The following is a 17,424-nucleotide window of genomic DNA, read 5'->3' as shown; positions in this document are numbered from 1 at the left end:
GCAAATCAGATCCCATCAGGCCGAGATGCAGCCCCGAAATAGAGTTGCAACCTGGGGGGAGCCTTAATTACTCTTGTAATTTGCAGGAGTTAAGCGGGGTTAACCGGAAACCGACGTTATGTCCAGGGTTATAAAGGTTCTTGATCCCGAATGGTATCTTCTCTTGTTTAGTACAATTCTATTGTTCAAGTACGTGTTTATGCGGCGATAATTCGAATACACTATGGCGACATACCTCATCACCGGTTGCTCGCGCGGCCTTGGCCTTGCCATGGCCGCTGAGCTCGCTGCAGCACCCGAGTCCGAAGTCGGGCTTGTGTTCGCTACGTCGAGACAGGGGGGTGCTCCAGATCTGCTAAAGCTGGCGGAGAAGACAGCCGGGCGTGTTGTCCCCGTTCAGCTGGACGCGAATGATCCCGAGAGTCTCAGCGCTGCCGTTCGTCTGGTTGAAGAGCGGCTGCAGGGAAAGGGCCTCGACGTCCTCGTGAACAACGCCGGAGTTCAACCTGTCTCGGACGGAAAGATTGAGAAGGCGTAAGTCTGAATCCTATCAATGACCTGAACTCCTCGATGACGGAAGATGAACAGGGACGATTTGACCGAAACCTTCCACACGAATGTAACGTTGACTCATTATGTCACGCGCGCATTCTTGCCCTTGCTTCGTAAAGGAAACAGAAAGGTCATTGCCAACATGTAAGTGGCCCGGTCATCATTCCCGCAGCAATATCTGCTGACTCGCCGAAAGCTCAAGCACCGTCGGCTCCATCGCGCAAGCACACAAATACCAGTTTCCGGTGCACGCGTACAAGGTCTCGAAGGCGGCGCTGAATATGCTGACCGTGCAATATTCGCTGCAGTACCAGGAGGAGGGATTCTCGGTGTTTGCGATTAGTCCCGGGGTGAGTTCTCTTGTTTCTTCCAACACCGCTTGCACAATTTGCTGACTCCTGAACAAGTGGCTACGAACCGATTTGGGCGGCTCATACGCAGATCTCCCTGTTGAGACGGGTGCACAAGAGACAGTCAAGTATCTCAAGCAAGGCGGTCCGGACCATAATGGTCGGTTCTTGAATATCCATGTGCCCGGGTGGGAGAATGCGTCGGGGCCGAACCAGTATGATGGGAAGGATGCTCCGTGGTGATGAAATCGGAGTGTTAGCTACTTGATAGGAATTGCTTAACTAGGATCGATCTTGTGATGTGTTAAAGCATTCCTAAAAAGACCATGGAGTCGGACGAAAGTGGAGTAGTCGTGAATGTGTTTTCGATTCTTGGGTATCAACAAGTCAAGCATCTATAGATCAGTTCAAATTCGTTCAATGCGAAGGTATGTATCATAGTTTGCTACACAGCCGCAGGTTTTTGGCCTCGTGATAAGCAAAACAAACTCATGGTTGGGAGGCTTGAGCAATGAACTCGTAAAGACTTGGCTGCGGTTCGCTAACAGCTGGTTTCCAGGTTTGCGAGAGCAACGAGGGTGACTCCAGAGCAGCCACTGGGCCAAGGCCGTCCGTGCCACCCAGTGGGTATGTACTAATGTTCAGCTCCTCGCGGGAGAACCTGACCCTCATCTTCTTGCCCTGCCCGGCACGGTTCACCGACACCAATTCACCATGGTGCGGATATGAAATGTCCCAAGAGCCGTCGACGGCGCCCTGGTCAGGCGTCTGAGGCTTATGAGCTGATATGGCAGCGGTCATATCTAGCATGACGAAATGCGTGAGCATCGAGGCCACTTCGTCCTGGAGTCCGACACGGCCCGGAGATTTTACATCAGGAAATTCAGGGAGATTGACCGAAACGTCGTAGAAAGTGCCGAACGGCGGCATAGCTGGATTGGTCCGAATCCGCGCTTTGAAAGAGCTCTGCGGAGTGAGCAAGGTGGCGGAGAATGTCGATTCAAAGGGCGCGAGGAAAGTCCCGACAAGAGCTTCGATTTTTGGGAGATTTCCTGACTGCAATATACCCACTGAAGAGAACTCGGTTGCCCGAAAGTCACAGTTGATACCAGCAGATTCAAGCACAAGGCGTAGATCGGTTATGAACGACTCTAGCCACTGTACGTGGGATTTATGTTGAAGGTAAGCCATGATTGGTCGGAGAAGCTGGTATTCGGGAACGGGTCGCCGCTTCGGATTTAACGGAGGCGGCAGCTGAGTCCTGCGGTACGCGTTTTGGCGGTGTGCGTAAGTAAGAAGGATTCGAACGGAGTGTGATATTGCATCTGCAAGGGTGTTGTGCTCGCTTGAGCCAGTTGGCTCCGGTTCACGGTCCTGGTCCCAATCTACCAAATCCAACAGCACCTCTTGTTCATCGGAGATAGGTACCTGCACCAGGTTCTGACGGGTCGTTACCCCCTGACTACCCAAAATTCTCGCCTCGCGCATGACTTCATGGAAAAGCTCTTCCTCAAACACAGTGTCGCGGGCTTGTAGAATGCGGCTCTCGATCGATTCGGCATCTTTGGATGGTCGGCACACTTTGGAGCACCCGACAATACGGTCGCCATGTCTCACACGCACTCGAACACCTTGCGCTTTTCGAGGCACCAGTCCTTTATCCAGCACCAAGCTTCCATCATCCGTCCGCCGTAGTGCGGCGAGTCCTCGATCACGGAAAATAGGCGTCGCTGTTCGTCGTTAGTAGGAAAGCAAAAACAGAGAGTATAATCTTACCCTCTAGAAATCCATATTGAACACCAAGCGCTTGTCCCTCTCGTGGTAATCTGCAGACCTTCCAGCCCTTCGCCTTCACCGCGAGCACTTCATTCCAGTATTTAGTCTCGGATTCCACCTCATTGTCCAGTCGCGAACTAGCGTTGAGCAACTTGCTTGCTGCGGAGTTGAAGTTCTGCAATCGCCATCCCCTCGATACGGATTTGATGTTCTTCAGAGCGGCATCTGGTCGCGGAGGTGGGTTGACAACTTCGGATCGTAGGGAGCCCAGGGGGGCAGCGCTTTTCAGGAACGGAGACAGGGACGTTTCGGCCTGGCGGGGGTTGTGCTTTGAGAGTAGTAGAGAGACAAAGTCCAACGCGAACGAGGCCTCCATGTGAGCCTGCCTATTATGCATGAGCATCCCTCAATCCGTGGAACGGTGGCAGCTTACAAGGCAAACTGGATGATCTCCGCACGGCGTTTGTACAGCTGATCCCTTCGTTCTGTCGCGTCCAATTCATCTGCATCTTTGTGTTCTCCATCCTCTTCCTCCCATGGATCCTTATGTTTGTCCTCTTCGATCTTCTGTCGTAGCTTTTCTTCGGTAAGCTCCCGGAAAGAACCCCATTGCGCGTTGATCTGGGCGATATCACGAGGCAAGGAATCGGGCTGGTCGCGCTTTTCGATGACGGGACGAAGGGGAATGCTGAACGAGTCGGACATGACGGTAAGTGAGGGATCGCGACGACTGCCCGTGTCGCGATCGGAGCTTGGGCTGTGGAGAGAGTTGCAACCGAGGAGCTCTAAGTAGCTTCACGTGATCGATGTCGGAGGTTCACGTGACCCTCACCTGGAAGAAGAGACTCCAGGCGCGTCACTTTAACCGACGGTGGGATATTGTTCTACATCGGAATCCTGTTCTATAGCATGATCATAGTGTCATGGCACCTTGATGGAAGTTTTACGGCGGTTGTCGGAGGTAAGCCCAGTAATTGCGCGTGGTCGGCCAAGCATGCCATGATATATAGTTCGTTGCTATCGATGCCACATCATATAACAAGACAGCCACCAAGTTAATGACAGGGATTAATCTTGATTTCTACAAGTGACCATCGATATCAGACCATTTCCGATGCTCTAATATTCCTTCTTATGCAATGCGATAACTCGAGGATGCAATCACTGTCCAATCAAACCGTCACATGTGCTACTGAGCCCTGCCCTACGAAGCTCTCACGTGATAGCTAATGCACTAAGCCCAGAAAGGCAATAATGGTGCCACTTGTGACATCAGCAGATCCTGGTGTCTGCTGGTGTCGATCTTCTGTATACAAAGCCTTCCTCGGCCTTGCTCATTACAAAAGGAGCCGCCAGCATTGAAATTTAGACTGAAAGAGAGTCTGGAAGCAAGACTACAATCTATTCTATCAACTCCACTGATTGTGCTGATAATTGACCCAAGAAGCTCATTGATATTCACGACTTCATCACCGGCCCAGTTGTGACGTACCTTTACCCGCAGCCCGCTTTTTCTCACCGGAACCTCCGACTCCCCCACCACGCACCAACAGGTCTCGTCAAGAAGCTCACTCTTTCGTCACTGTCTCCTCGTCCTACTTATTATCGTGTCGCCTTGACTCGCTCGAACGAGCTACCAAATTTTAGCTCGGAAATCGATTTACAGCACCCGTCACCGTCGTGATGGCTTCAAATATTGCGCCTACTGCCCCTCCTCCCAAGCGCCGTCGCATCGGTGTCTTGACCTCCGGTGGTGATGCCCCTGGTATGAATGGAGTCGTTCGGGCGGTCGTCCGAATGGCCATCCACTCCGACTGCGAAGCGTACGCCGTGTTCGAAGGATACGAGGGTCTCGTCAATGGCGGGGATATGATCCGCCAACTACACTGGGAAGATGTTCGAGGATGGTTGTCTCGTGGTGGTACATTGATTGGATCTGCTCGCTGCATGAGCTTCCGCGAGCGCGCTGGACGTCTCCGAGCTGCGAAGAACATGATTCACCGCGGAATCGACGCCCTGGTGATTTGCGGTGGTGATGGAAGTTTGACCGGTGCAGACGTCTTCCGCTCCGAATGGCCTGGCCTGCTTGCAGAACTAGTACAGAATGGAGAATTGACCGAAGAGCAGATCAAGCCCTACACAGTGTTGAACATTGTCGGTTTGGTTGGATCAATTGACAACGACATGTCCGGTACAGACGCCACCATCGGGTGTTACTCGTCTCTTACCCGTATTTGCGATGCCGTCGATGACGTTTTCGACACCGCGTTTTCACATCAGCGAGGCTTCGTTATCGAAGTCATGGGCCGGCACTGTGGATGGCTTGCTCTGATGGCAGCTATTAGCACGGGTGCAGACTGGCTCTTCATTCCCGAGACCCCTCCTCGCGACGGCTGGGAGGAAGACATGTGCAAGATCATCACAAAGGTGAGTAGAAAAATGTGGTTCGTTACTTAAGCTAACATTCTATGTCAACTAGAACCGTGAAGAACGCGGCAAGCGCAGGACCATCGTCATTATCGCCGAAGGAGCGCAAGACAGACAGCTCAACAAGATTTCTAGTTCAAAGGTTACACAAATTCTCACCGAGCGCCTCGGTCTGGACACCCGGACGACAGTGCTGGGGCACACACAAAGAGGAGGACCGGCATGCGCTTACGACCGCTGGCTGTCAACGCTGCAGGGTGTGGAGGCTGTTCGTGCTGTCTTGGACATGACGCCAGAATCCCCATCCCCAGTTATTACCATCCGCGAGAACAAGATTATGCGCACCCCATTGATGGACGCTGTCAAGGCTACACAGGAAGTTACATCGCACATCAAGAACAAGGACTTTGCTGGTGCCATGACACTGCGCGATTCAGAATTCAAGGAGTACCACTACGCCTACCTCAACACTGCTACTCCTGACCACCCTAAACTCAGTCTTCCGAAAGAAAAGGTACGTTGCACAGGAACTCAATGACTGGCGCCATGCTAATACTGTACAGAGAATGCGAGTAGCCATCGTCCATGTGGGTGCTCCTGCAGGAGGAATGAACCAAGCTACACGCGCTGCTGTGGCGTACTGTCTCACACGCGGCCACACGCCAATTGCCATTCACAACGGATTCCCCGGCCTCATCCGCCATCACAACGACACACCCGTCAGCTCCGTCCGCGAGGTCCGCTGGGTTGAGACAGACCCCTGGGTAAACGAGGGTGGTTCAGACATCGGTACCAACCGTGGTCTCCCGTCAGAAGACATGCCAACAACTGCCAAGTGCTTCGAGACCTACAACTTCGACGCCCTCTTCGTTATCGGTGGATTCGAAGCCTTCACAGCCGTCAGCCAGCTCCGCCAAGCCCGTGAGCAATATGACGCCTTCAAGATCCCCATGGTCGTGCTGCCCGCCACCATCTCTAACAACGTCCCCGGAACCGAATACTCCCTCGGCAGCGACACCTGCCTCAACGCCCTGATCGACTTCTGCGACTACATCCGGCAATCCGCCTCCTCCTCCCGCCGCCGTGTCTTCGTCATCGAAACCCAAGGCGGCAAGTCCGGCTACATCGCCACGACAGCCGGCCTCGCAGTCGGTGCCGTCGCCGTCTACATTCCCGAAGAAGGCATCGACATCAAGATGCTCTCCCGAGACATAGACTACCTCCGCGACAACTTCGCCCGCGACAAGGGCGCCAACCGCGCCGGAAAGATCATCATGCGCAACGAGTCCGCCTCCTCCACATACACCACCCAAGTCATCGCCGACATGATCAAGGAAGAAGCCAAGGGCCGCTTCGAGTCCCGCGCCGCTGTCCCCGGCCACTTCCAACAGGGCGGAAAGCCCTCGCCTATGGACCGGATCCGCGCGCTCCGCATGGCAATCAAGTGTCTCATGCATTTGGAGTCATACGCCGGGAAGTCCAAGGACGAGATTGCGGCCGACGAGATGTCCGCCACCGTCATCGGCATTAAGGGCTCGCAGGTCCTCTTCTCCGCCATGGGCGGTGAATCCGGCCTCGAGGAGAACGAGACGGACTGGGCTCGTCGTCGCCCCAAGGCAGAATTCTGGCTCCAGCTCCAGGACACAGTCAACATTCTGTCTGGCCGCGCGTCGCCAAAGTCCACGTGGAGCTGCTACGAGGACGACGACCAGGTTCAGGCGCCGTCGCCGGTTCTGAGTCCGAAGCGTAAGTAGGGGATGGATTGGTCATTTATACCGGATGGATGGATGGGGAGAATAGGGGTCGGTTTCCTTGCATTATTTTCTCGACGTGACTTGCCTTAGGTGGATTTGGAAAGTGGTCTCCCTCCCCTCATGATGAACATGTAGTGAAATGAACTGAATTGAACTTGATTATCAACTTGGTTGTGCCCGCGTATGCAGGTGACTCAAAAAACAACTAAACTATTAGACCCATGCTAAGGATAAGAACGAATGCCTGTTTGAACATTACCCGTCGCCCATCCCATCGAGACATTGAACGAATTTCAATATGCCCAAGGCTCACGCCATGCTACTCGGTACTCCGTCAATGCCAAATCGAAGTCTCAAATCTTGAATCCTCGAGTTCAACGCCAGCCATTACAACAACGACTTCTGCACATTATCCAACTCATCAAGCAACTGCACCGTCTCCGCCGGACTAGCGATCCACGCAGTCGTCGAAGCAAGCCGTGCCTATTGGAGTCAAGTTCTTGTTAGTATCGATTCAATCACAGACACAAATATTATCTCCATCGAGAGTCACAAGGGAAAAGGGCGGCAAACCTTAAAATCATTCGCGCCAGCAGACAAAAACTGATCGCCCACATGCAAAGTATGTTTCGGCTCAATACCGCCGAAATACTGCTGGCAAGCCCGTACACCCCAGGACTTATCACCGATATCCACAAACACGTCGTTCCCACCTGGAATGGTGATTGAAATTAGCAAATCGACTTCATCGGAAGGGAGATACACCGGGCCCGCATCCATATCCGCATCCACATCCGTATTCGGATTAGGGGGTTTGGGCGGAGGAAATCCACGGAGATAATGAGAGATAAAGAACGGGGAGGAGCAACCATTAAAAGCACAGAAAGGCAGACGCGAGCCGACTTGGGACCGCTCGACGGTGTTTTGGACAACCAGGACGGTTTCCTCGAGCTGTTCGCGGGAAAGACGGCCTTTGTTTGTGGGATAGACGCCCACGGCGCGGTCTTTGCGGAGGACGGAGACGGGGAGGTTCAGGTTTGCGACGCACGCGCGCAGAGAGGATTCGGCGATGTTGAGGAGCTCGGTGATGTCGTCTTCGTTCCATTCGGCCATTTCGCCGATCATCCATTCGTTGCGTGGGACGTAGGTGAGTTTGTGTGGTGAGGCGGCGTCGTAGCGGAAGAGATAGTTGCTCTCGCCGCCCATCACGATGAGGCCGGAGCGCTGCTGCGGGGTGAGCTCTGATGATTCGTGGATCACGTCGAGGAGGCCGCGGAGACGCTCGTAGTATTTGGCGGCTTCGGTGTAGCCGGCGGCTGTGACGATGCCGATCTTGATGTCCTGGCGGAGAAGACGGATGATGCGTGGGATGACAGGGTTGTCGGCGGCAAGGTTGGCGCCGTCATCGTATAGGGTCACATCTCCATCAAAGGTTACTAAAATGGTGTCAATGCTCCGTGCCATGTCTCAGTGAACATGCTGAATCAAAATACCGAGGTCTAAGCCCTTGGTGCGTACTAGACCGAGAAGCTGGGCGGAGTTGAGAATCAGGCGGACATCATTGAAGGATGGAGCGACGAAGCGCCGCCGGCTGATGAAGCGCTGCTCATCCTGGTACTTGAAGGCTTCTTTGAGGTAGAGCTTTGTGAAGAATGTGCCGACTGTTGGTACGAGAAGTTTGAGCTTGCTCTTTCCCGCCGCCTCGGTGAGCTCGTGCTCGACTGATACAGTCAGTACAGGTTGTTTCAACAGGGTGAGCGGATATACTGTGATCATTCAAGAGACCCTCAACATCTCGGAAGATCTCTGCATAGCGCTGGTGAGTGTCCAGGGCGACCTCAGCTAGCTTCTCGCTATGTTCTTGGTAGACAGCAGTCGGCTGTGAGTGTAGGACGAAAGGAACCGCCAGGAGGCCCTTGATCCATTCAATCTGGAAGAGTTAGTGGTGATCCGACACAAGGTTCAGGGAGCATACCAATTGGTCTCGCCGGTGAGACTGGGCGGATTAGCAGATATCTCTCAACGGGCGCGCATGCGTACCTTGAGAGCATCTATTGAAGCACATTAGCCTGAGCACTCTTCAGATAAGAGACACTCACATTCAACGCGATACCGGGTAGTCATGGCGAAGATAGTTGACGGTGTAAATAGAGATCAACGGATAGTGAAGGAACGAGTGGAAGGGATTCGTGGTAGAAGCACAACCCAGATGACGCTATCGAGAGTAAGGTAGGACAAGCAAGGACTATTGAGGATGTAGCCAAGATAGATGCAGGACTAGTCGGATGGAAGTTGTTGATAGACCGTGCTTCTCAAACTTCAGAGCTGTTGATTTGTTGCGCCTCAGGCGTCAGGCTGCAAGGAGGGGCACCTTGGCTACTTCGGGACTAGCGTCGGACCTCGGCGTCACCCGACAGGTCACGGGACGATACGAAGCCAGCTGAATGTGGTCTAGCCCGGCGTTGATTTCATGCCTGAATTTGGTGGCTTTCAAACTCTCTCCCAGTCGAGCGACTCGAGCGTGTCTTTCAGGACCGGAGGTGGTTCAGTGTTCACAAGCTATCACACAAATTGAATTGAAATCAACACTCCTGATTGGAACACCAATTTCGACCTTCACACGGCTAGCCAGGAACATCCTAGTGCCTTGCAGCATGATCTCCCAGCGTCCCACTGCATGAGGCTAGTGCTCTCGAGTCTCGAGCGCGTCTCTACCCTCACTACGACACGACGCAACTTCATTTCCCTGTACTCCGAAGAAACACGAGAGCCATCGAGACGCACGCCTAAGCTCGTGCCCATGAGTAACAGCGGCATTACAAATCATTGTGCGGGGTAACAGTGGAGGTTCGTGCCGATGGAGTCGGAGTATTTTCTGGATGCCGAGGAACACCTATGATGAAGGGATTCCTGGACATCACCGTTGAGACACAGCTGCAACACAACACCATGAGCAGTGATAGAGTCTACCCTCTTGCCCGGCCGAAAGGCCACAAGCCGCCTATGGAAAGATGGAAGCTCGAGTTCGATGAGCCTGGTCAGATCCACACGGTTTATATCGGTGTCCAGAGGCATGATTCAACGCCTAACACACTCGCAACATTCGAGAGCGCCACGAAAGCTGTTGAATCATGGTTGGAAAAGAATGAGGAATGCCCTCAGTATGAGAAGTTCCACTTCCTCGAAGGCGACGACCTTCCCGAGTCCATAACCTGGGTGGCATACTGGCCCGACGCAACCACCTACAACGGACACATCGCACTCTTAAACCTCAGGGACATTTACACCTCCCTCAACAAACCTCCGACCATCGGTCTCTGGACAGAACAATTCTCCACACCCACATCTCGCCTCGAAACCAACTACTCCGGCCTCGACTACCTCCCCGGCATCGCCGGACTCCGCGGCACCCAAACAGTCGAGCACGCCCTAACAGCATACTGGGGCGCCGCGCGAGACCGCATCCCAGACTCCGGCCATGACCTATTCTCCCCTCAACCAGAGCACATCACTCAACCCCCCTCAACGCCCCCCGCCGGAGTCGGCTCATACCTCACCGGCTTAAGCCCCTACGACAACCTCGTGCACATCCGGTCCGGCCAATTCTGGGAAAACTGCGCCCCCATCGAAGCAGAAGCCTACGTCACAACCCTGCAACCAACCCTAGTCGCCGGCCTTCGCTACCTATGGACGAACCGCTCCGACTCCGGCGCAATGGGGCTGCGATTCCTCCGAAACGCGCGCGATACTCATATTAATCCCTCACTATCGACGTCTCTATCATCAGCCAAGGGCGCGGCCAAGCATGATCCTGATCCTCATCCGGATCCTGAAGCTGTAGCCGAAGGGGGAGATGAAGCTATCGCTGTAGCTGTAACCGAAGCCAAGGAGACCTGCGCAGCTGGCTTCTTCCGGAACCTGTCGGATCTGGAGCAGTGGGCGAAGCGGCACAAGTCGCATCTAGCCATTTTCAATGGTGCGATCCGGCATGCGAAGGAGTTTGGCGAGGAGAGGAAGTTCCGGACTTGGCATGAGGTGTCGATTCTCAAGAAAGGGGAGGCGAGGTTCGAGTATTTGAATTGTAGGCCTGGGACGGGGGTGATGGGGTATTTGCCGTTAGAGGATGAGGGGATTTAGAGAGTAGAAATTCTGTAGATCAGGCGAGGTGCGATGAATGAGGTCGTTGAGATAGACTACATGGTGGTGAAATTAAGGTTGTGAGGTTGTGGCAGGCAGCGCTGTATCGTGCCTTCCTCAACTTGTCATATATTCGTGACGTGTTCTATATACCCTGACTTCGATCCTCCCTCTATATCCAGATCCGAAACAAACCATCTCAAACATAACCGAGATACAGTCTTAATCAAGCAACGCGCTCAATTGTAGTTGCCTGCCCCTGACGGTTCTGCATCTCAATCTCCTTCTCCTCCTCAAGCTTTGACTGAGCGAGATCCCGCTGCTCGGCGTCCTTGTTTCCATGAAGACCAATTTTGTACCATGGAAGCTGGAAGAGGGCGTCCATACTCTCCAGAGAACGGCCTGCAGTCTCAGGAATTGAGAACCAAACCCAAATACCACCAGCTACGGTAATGGCGGCGAACGTCCAGAAGGCTCCGCTGGGGTTGATACCTCCCTCTCGTGATGGCAACAACATATTGGGCACAGCACGCGAGTTTCCGTACTGGTTGGCGAAATGAAGCGTCATCATCACGGAAACGCAACTATGCAATCAAAAGAGTTAGCAAAAGCGAAAAAAAAAGGTTGAGGTAGCATGGAGAACATACGTGGCTCTGATTCGAAGAGGGAACAATTCTGCGGTGAGCAGGTACTGCATACTGTTCCATCCCAAGGCCCAACCGGCGCCGGAGATGTAAATCATTGCAATAGCGCCCCTTGACACGCCTTGCTTGGAGTCCGGGAGCACAAAGCTATCGTCAGTGCCCAACTCGGGGATGGCTGTCAAGTAGGCTGCCACATAGATCATGGAGATGGCCTGGAGGGTGATTCCGGTAAGGAGGGCGCGCTTGCGGCCAATCACATCAACAAGGAACAGCGCACAGATGATGGCGGCGCAGAATTTGACGATACCAAAGACACCAGTTACCAACAGAGACTCTTCAGAACCACTGATACCAAGAAGAGAGAAGAGCTGGGGAGCATAGACAGTGATTGAGCCAGCACCAGACCACTGGGACAGGACCTGAACCATGGTAGCCTGTGGAGTGAGTTATTAACAAGAGATCAGGGTGATGGAGTATAGGAACTTACGAGGTAAATGCGGTAAAGGTTGGAGGGAACGGTAAGAGCCTCCTTCACCACGCCCTTCCAGCCTAGACCATGTGTAGCTTCCATCTCCGCATCATGAGACGCCTGGATGGATGTGATCTCAGCTACGACATAGTCATGGTCCGGGGGAAGACAGCGGATGCGAGCGAGGTTCATCAAAGCCTGCTCCGGTTGGTTCTTCTTGACCAAGTAACGAGGACTTTCAATCTGGAAGAAGCTGAGAATAAAGATAATACCCGCAAACATGACATGAAGACTGGTTGGAACAAGCTAAAAAGCATTAGCGCACAGTCTATGTGAGGGAAGATAAGGGGAGACGTACCCAGCGGTTAGGAACATCGCTTCCCATGTTGAGCTCGCAGCCGTAGTTCGCAAAGTAGGCGAGGACAATACCAAGGTAGACGAAACCGGTGAAAACACAGGTACAGAGACCTCGAACAGCGGCCGGCGCCTGGATTAGTTAGCTTACTTGGTCCTTGACAGTGTATCTTAAATCGAGTTGGTTTGAGGATTTACCAGTTCACCGATGAGAATAGGACCAACGACAGGAGTCATCCCGACGCCAATGCCCGCAATGAAACGGCCAGCATAGACAGCTCCAAGACCATTATGGGCCATGAAGATGGCAATACCAACAATCCAGATCACGGTAAGTATGCGAATGGCCCAGATACGGCCCACACGGTCACAGATGAGGAAAGCACTAATCAATAAAACATTAAAGGTTAGCGACGAGGGTTCGAGGGGCTGAAGGGGTTTAGGGACCTTTGGAGAGCCAGGCCCACTAAGGAGGTGTTGGAAGGAGCGACTAGGGAAGAGACAATCTAAAGGAGAACATACAAGAGAGCACCGGCAACAGAACCAAGCTGAACCATAGCAGAGACATTACCACGAATGTTTGCCTGTTCAACAGTGTCGTATGAACTGAAGTTGATAGAATCCTGAAAGTCTTTCGAATCGAAAGCACCGGTAATCAATCCCTCATCGACACCACGAGCAGCGCCCATGAGACCGATAGAGAAGACAGCAAACCATAGCTTCCAATTGAGAACCTCTCGAGGAGCGTCTCCAGTGTTGAGCTTGAAGACGTTCAAGGGCTGCTTCGGACCGGCACCCATCTTGACGGCCTTGTCTAACGAGACAGAGACTATCGAGAGAAAAACAAAGACAGAAAGCTCAGAGAGGAGAAAAGCCAACTGAGAAAGAGCAAGAAAGCAGGAAAATCATGCAGTCGGAATCAAGATTTTCGACCGACTCACCCCTCACTTGCGGAAGGGGTCTTTATAGCATTTGCCATCAGCTCCAACACCAACCCCATCCTCCCCGGTGAGGGAGCACGCAGCTGACACATAGAAACAGAGCTGGCAAAGCTGGCAGAGCTTCCCAGAGCGGCAGCGTAACATCGGTGGATGGTGGAATGACAGCCGAATCTTCTCCAACCGTGCACCAGTCGACAGGCTCGGACAACTTCCGTGAGCAGCGATATCCGGAGAACTCCAAACCGGGGCAAGGTTTAATGTCCTGAGCCGGGGGCCGTCACTATCAGCCGAGCATGATTGGCCCAGGCCGATGGAGACGCGGAGTAGAAAAGGACGACATATGGGCCGATCAGCGTTCAGCGCGCGGGGTTTAAAGACAGTGGGTGGCCCGGGGAGCCGGAGATAACCCGAGCTCAAGTGTGAATGAATGTATTATTAATGGTGGTTTTGTCGATTTCAATGTGGTTTCTCTAAGTAAGAAATCAGCAATCAGCTTTTGAGTGTCAGTGAAGTCGAGTCGATATCTGCCGAAGGCCTACCAAGAGGGGATCACCCTGTCTGGGCGGCAGCTTGTGTGTGTCTTGACTTTCTTGTCGTCCAGCTGACGCCATTTCCGCACTTGGCACCCCCTGCCAACCCAGCCGACAATTTCTCTGACTCGCTCGACCTTTTTTTTCTGTCAGCTGCCAAGTCGTACAGTGGCGACTGGCGACTCGATGACACTGGAAGTGGACAGAGAAAACTCTCCACGCGAGGTTGTGCGATTTCCGGAGAAAATGTGGAGGGCAGCACGGCCCCGTGACCCGCTCGCCAACAGTACGGAGCTCCCGCGGGCCCTTCATTAACTATTGTGACCTCCTGAATAGCTTCACGAATCGCCATCTCCAGTCTACTGAGGCAGAAAATCGTCAAAAAATCATGCATTCCTATCCAACCATAAACAACACTCGTGGACCAACATAGTTCTGCTTAAGGACGCCACTTGAACGCAGGATTGCGCCAATCCAAATCCTGCACCTGCTTCTGCGATAGCCCAGCAAGCGCCTGGTCGACATCGGTTTGCTCGCGCTTCTTGTTGTCCCATTTCATCCAGGCCCACATCAGCGCGCTCAGGATCAAGCACATACTGGATGTGGCGAGGTTCAGTCCGTTTCCAATGTGATAATCGGGCGCGTCGAACGCCATGAAAGACCACGTTGAAATCAGTCCTCCGATGTTCCCAAGCATAACATTGGTACCAATGGCCGCTGATCTATCAGAATTGTTAGCCTTTACTAAAGAATCGGGTTTCTGGCCTACATACCTAGCAGTGTCGGAAACCACGTTATTGGACACGTGGGCGTTGGTGAGGGCGCCGAAAGCAAAGGCTCCGGATGCAATGAGGAACGTTGCACCATATCGGACCATATTCTCCTTGCTAGCAAGGAACATGATATACCCGGTCATCATGAGCGGAGGTCCAGCAACAAACAAGGGCATTCTGCGATCGAACCGCCAACTGATGAAGGGGAACAGCACGGTGAAGAATGCACCGACGATATACGGCGGAACAGTGTGTAGCTGTTGACGCACCACCGTCGCATCCGGATAGATTCCGCGCACAATAGTTGGCAAAAAGAACGCCAATCCCTGTACGGTGACGTTGTTGAACAGAAAGATAAAGGATGTCGCTAGAGTGATCGGGCTAAAGATGCCGCGAAGGAGTTTCTTTGTGTCGATCTTGTCCAGGACCTCGGTGGTGCCCACACGCTCTGACTTGATGCGAGCAATAGCCAGGTCCTTCTCCTCCTGCGTCAACCACTTTGCTGTCTCAGGACGATCCGTCAAAGTGAAGAAGCTGATGATACCAAGACCAACGGTGACCACGCCCTCGATCGCAAAGATCATCCTCCAAGTATGCAAGCTGCCAAAATGGTCTAGGGTAAGAATGGCAGAGGCGAGAAGGCCTCCGAATGCGCCAGCAAGAGGAGCCATGACGATGTAGAGCGACAGTCGGAAGGCCAGCTCACTGCGCCGATACCATCTCGATAGATAGTAGGCAATACCTGGCAACATTCCGGCTTCGAAGATTCCGAGCAGGAAACGGACACCGCTAGCTTGGTGGATCTATAGTTTGTTATCAGCTTCTTATTCGTACTGTTGATGATCCCCGTAGTGAAACCAGGCTATTATCACGTACCGTGTTCACAAAAGCCGTCGCAACGCTGATAGCGCCAAAGAGCAGAGTGGACGCAGGTAGGAACCACCCCGGACCCCTTTCACAGCAGTTAGCAGCGCAATAGATCGGGACGGCTGGACCACTACTCACATCCATTTACAACAGAGGTTGCAGGGAATTTCAAAAATGATGTATGATATGTAGAAGACGGACAGGATATGGTTGTAGTCGTTGCCCTGGAGGTTCAAATCGGTCTCTAGGCCGGCAAGTCTCGCGTTACCTAGATCGAGGATGAGCTGGTGAGACGGCAGTGGAAGGATAGGAACTAACCAATATTGGCTCTATCAATGAAACAGAAGAGATAGATGAGAGCGACAGTGGGAAGGATCATGAAGTCAATCTTCAAGCGCAGACGCGACTCGGCCTTCTTGTCGAACTCAAAAAGTGCCCGTCCATACTGATCCGTCGCAGCATGACCATCGCCAGCAAGCGCGTTCGCTCCATCCCCAACAACCTTCAAATTCTCCTGATGACCAGTCATCGCTTTCTCATCCGCGACAGCTTGGCTCCGAACCTCAGTTGTCATAGTGAAGGAAGTTCAACTCAACTGAGGGGATGAAAAATCCTTGCAGAAATAAGAGTCAGATTTAGCCGTGCTAAGAGATCCACCCCGAGCTTTATAGCTTCAAGGCATCGGATGCCAGCTGGACTCGGATTTACCGACTTTGAGGGACGGCTAGCTTCCTCGGAAGACGCGAGACTCCACGAAATAGAGAGTCCGGGGTATCCAGATCTGTGCGTTTGTGGGGTGAGAGGCGACTGGTCTGGATGTCTGGATGTTCTCAAGCACGGGAGTTCGCTTGCAGCCCACGGCAATTCCACGTTTGCTTGGGTCTCCACGCTCAAGGAATCTGAAAGAGCTCAGGCTTGGGCCATGGGACACGGTTCCTTTCTCGTGTTTGCCTCGTCAGCAACGCGCATTAGTCTGAAGAGATAAGCACCAGATGGCTACGGCTCGGGCGACCTGCAGTGCGACGCTGCTATTTGACTCTTAATAAACCACCTCGGTCCTCCCATAGGTACCTCGAGTGCTTGAACAACCGATTGCCTCTCTCCAATTTCGAGACGACAGAGCAGGGAGACCGTTGACGCGCGGTCGACTTCAGAACCTCTTGACAGACCTTGGCGTTCAGCAATTCCTGCATCAGGAACGTCGCCCGGAGATTACCCTGGTCAGAATCCCCTTGGCAGGTCGCCAAGGAGGAGAGCGTGACTTGATGAGTGGCTGGATGAGTCTTAGGCTAAGCCACCAAAGTCTCCTGCTTATTGGGGCCAATTGAATCGCAGGCGAGATTCACCGATTGACGAGAACGGTAGTCGAGGTCTCTGGCACTTGTAGTATAGCACTTGCCGATAGAGGCTCATTGAAGTGCTAGAATTGATGACTGGTGAAGAATGGGAGTCTCAAGTGTTGAAGGGAAGAGAGCGAACGAGACGGATGGATGCCAAGAGGCGAAGAGGCGGGTTGTATCCCCGCATTTGGAACCCCGCATCCATCTTCTCTCACTTTCCCACACATAACCCACACCTTCAACTTTCCGGCCACTCATTGTGGAGAGATTAAATGTTCGTTCTTCTGGTCGCCTCTGATTGACTATCTCCTAACCTATCAGGCCTCTTTGAAGTTTGTGGCCGCTCGCCCGCAGCTATACCCGGTCCACCCACATGGCCTCGTGATCGGCCTCCCTCTTTAGAGCTCAGTGACAGCTTGTTGAAGGATTACGGAATTGGACCACGCGTTGATGGCTCTCAGCACGTGTCTATAGAGAAGGCTTTACAGAGAATCTCTCTCAAGGCTGATG

At 53.0% G+C, this 17,424-nt stretch overlaps 7 protein-coding genes across 7 annotated transcripts; 3 read left to right on the top strand and 4 right to left on the bottom strand.

Annotated features, from left to right (window-relative positions):
• Positions 1–223: 223 nt before the first annotated feature.
• On the top strand, positions 224–1,145 carry BJY04DRAFT_224200 (uncharacterized protein; the record flags this gene model as incomplete). Its single annotated transcript, XM_073717887.1, has 4 exons — positions 224–534; positions 589–696; positions 749–902; positions 960–1,145. The coding sequence occupies 4 exons, from the start codon at positions 224–226 to the stop codon at positions 1,143–1,145; spliced, it is 759 nt and encodes a 252-aa protein (XP_073565045.1).
• BJY04DRAFT_166852 (mediator of RNA polymerase II transcription subunit 17) lies at positions 965–3,639 on the bottom strand. Its single transcript, XM_073709140.1, has 3 exons — positions 3,112–3,639; positions 2,679–3,064; positions 965–2,632 (listed from the first exon to the last, which is right to left on the bottom strand). The coding sequence occupies exons 1-3, from the start codon at positions 3,381–3,383 to the stop codon at positions 1,392–1,394; spliced, it is 1,899 nt and encodes a 632-aa protein (XP_073565044.1). The 5' UTR covers positions 3,384–3,639; the 3' UTR covers positions 965–1,391.
• Positions 3,640–4,361: 722 nt separating this feature from the next.
• On the top strand, positions 4,362–6,859 carry BJY04DRAFT_211440 (ATP-dependent 6-phosphofructokinase; the record flags this gene model as incomplete). The annotated part of the gene is made up of 3 exons (XM_073714403.1): positions 4,362–5,105; positions 5,158–5,619; positions 5,669–6,859. The coding sequence occupies 3 exons, from the start codon at positions 4,362–4,364 to the stop codon at positions 6,857–6,859; spliced, it is 2,397 nt and encodes a 798-aa protein (XP_073565043.1).
• Positions 6,860–7,246: 387 nt separating this feature from the next.
• Positions 7,247–8,983, bottom strand: isn1 (IMP 5'-nucleotidase ISN1; the record flags this gene model as incomplete). Its single annotated transcript, XM_073717886.1, has 7 exons — positions 7,247–7,342; positions 7,433–8,295; positions 8,353–8,580; positions 8,627–8,789; positions 8,835–8,855; positions 8,900–8,910; positions 8,959–8,983. The coding sequence occupies 7 exons, from the start codon at positions 8,981–8,983 to the stop codon at positions 7,247–7,249; spliced, it is 1,407 nt and encodes a 468-aa protein (XP_073565042.1).
• Positions 8,984–9,808: 825 nt separating this feature from the next.
• Positions 9,809–10,996, top strand: BJY04DRAFT_224196 (phenylacetaldoxime dehydratase family protein; the record flags this gene model as incomplete). Its single annotated transcript, XM_073717885.1, has 1 exon — positions 9,809–10,996. The coding sequence occupies one exon, from the start codon at positions 9,809–9,811 to the stop codon at positions 10,994–10,996; it is 1,188 nt and encodes a 395-aa protein (XP_073565041.1).
• Positions 10,997–11,109: 113 nt separating this feature from the next.
• BJY04DRAFT_166684 (putative MFS quinate transporter) lies at positions 11,110–13,735 on the bottom strand. Its single transcript, XM_073709139.1, has 6 exons — positions 12,986–13,735; positions 12,662–12,848; positions 12,468–12,596; positions 12,128–12,415; positions 11,644–12,074; positions 11,110–11,580 (listed from the first exon to the last, which is right to left on the bottom strand). The coding sequence occupies exons 1-6, from the start codon at positions 13,261–13,263 to the stop codon at positions 11,223–11,225; spliced, it is 1,671 nt and encodes a 556-aa protein (XP_073565040.1). The 5' UTR covers positions 13,264–13,735; the 3' UTR covers positions 11,110–11,222.
• A 1-nt stretch (position 13,736) lies between these two features.
• Positions 13,737–16,600, bottom strand: BJY04DRAFT_166683 (putative MFS transporter). Its single transcript, XM_073709138.1, has 5 exons — positions 15,893–16,600; positions 15,713–15,842; positions 15,584–15,659; positions 14,708–15,510; positions 13,737–14,656 (listed from the first exon to the last, which is right to left on the bottom strand). The coding sequence occupies exons 1-5, from the start codon at positions 16,146–16,148 to the stop codon at positions 14,374–14,376; spliced, it is 1,548 nt and encodes a 515-aa protein (XP_073565039.1). The 5' UTR covers positions 16,149–16,600; the 3' UTR covers positions 13,737–14,373.
• Between the last annotated feature and the right edge of the window lie 824 nt (positions 16,601–17,424).

The sequence above is a fragment of the Aspergillus karnatakaensis genome (assembly GCF_047715665.1).
Source record: "Aspergillus karnatakaensis strain CBS 102800 unplaced genomic scaffold BJY04scaffold_86, whole genome shotgun sequence".
NCBI lineage: Eukaryota > Fungi > Ascomycota > Eurotiomycetes > Eurotiales > Aspergillaceae > Aspergillus > Aspergillus karnatakaensis.
The sequence above is the reverse complement of the archived record's forward strand: the minus strand, read 5'-3'. Positions and strand labels throughout refer to the sequence as shown.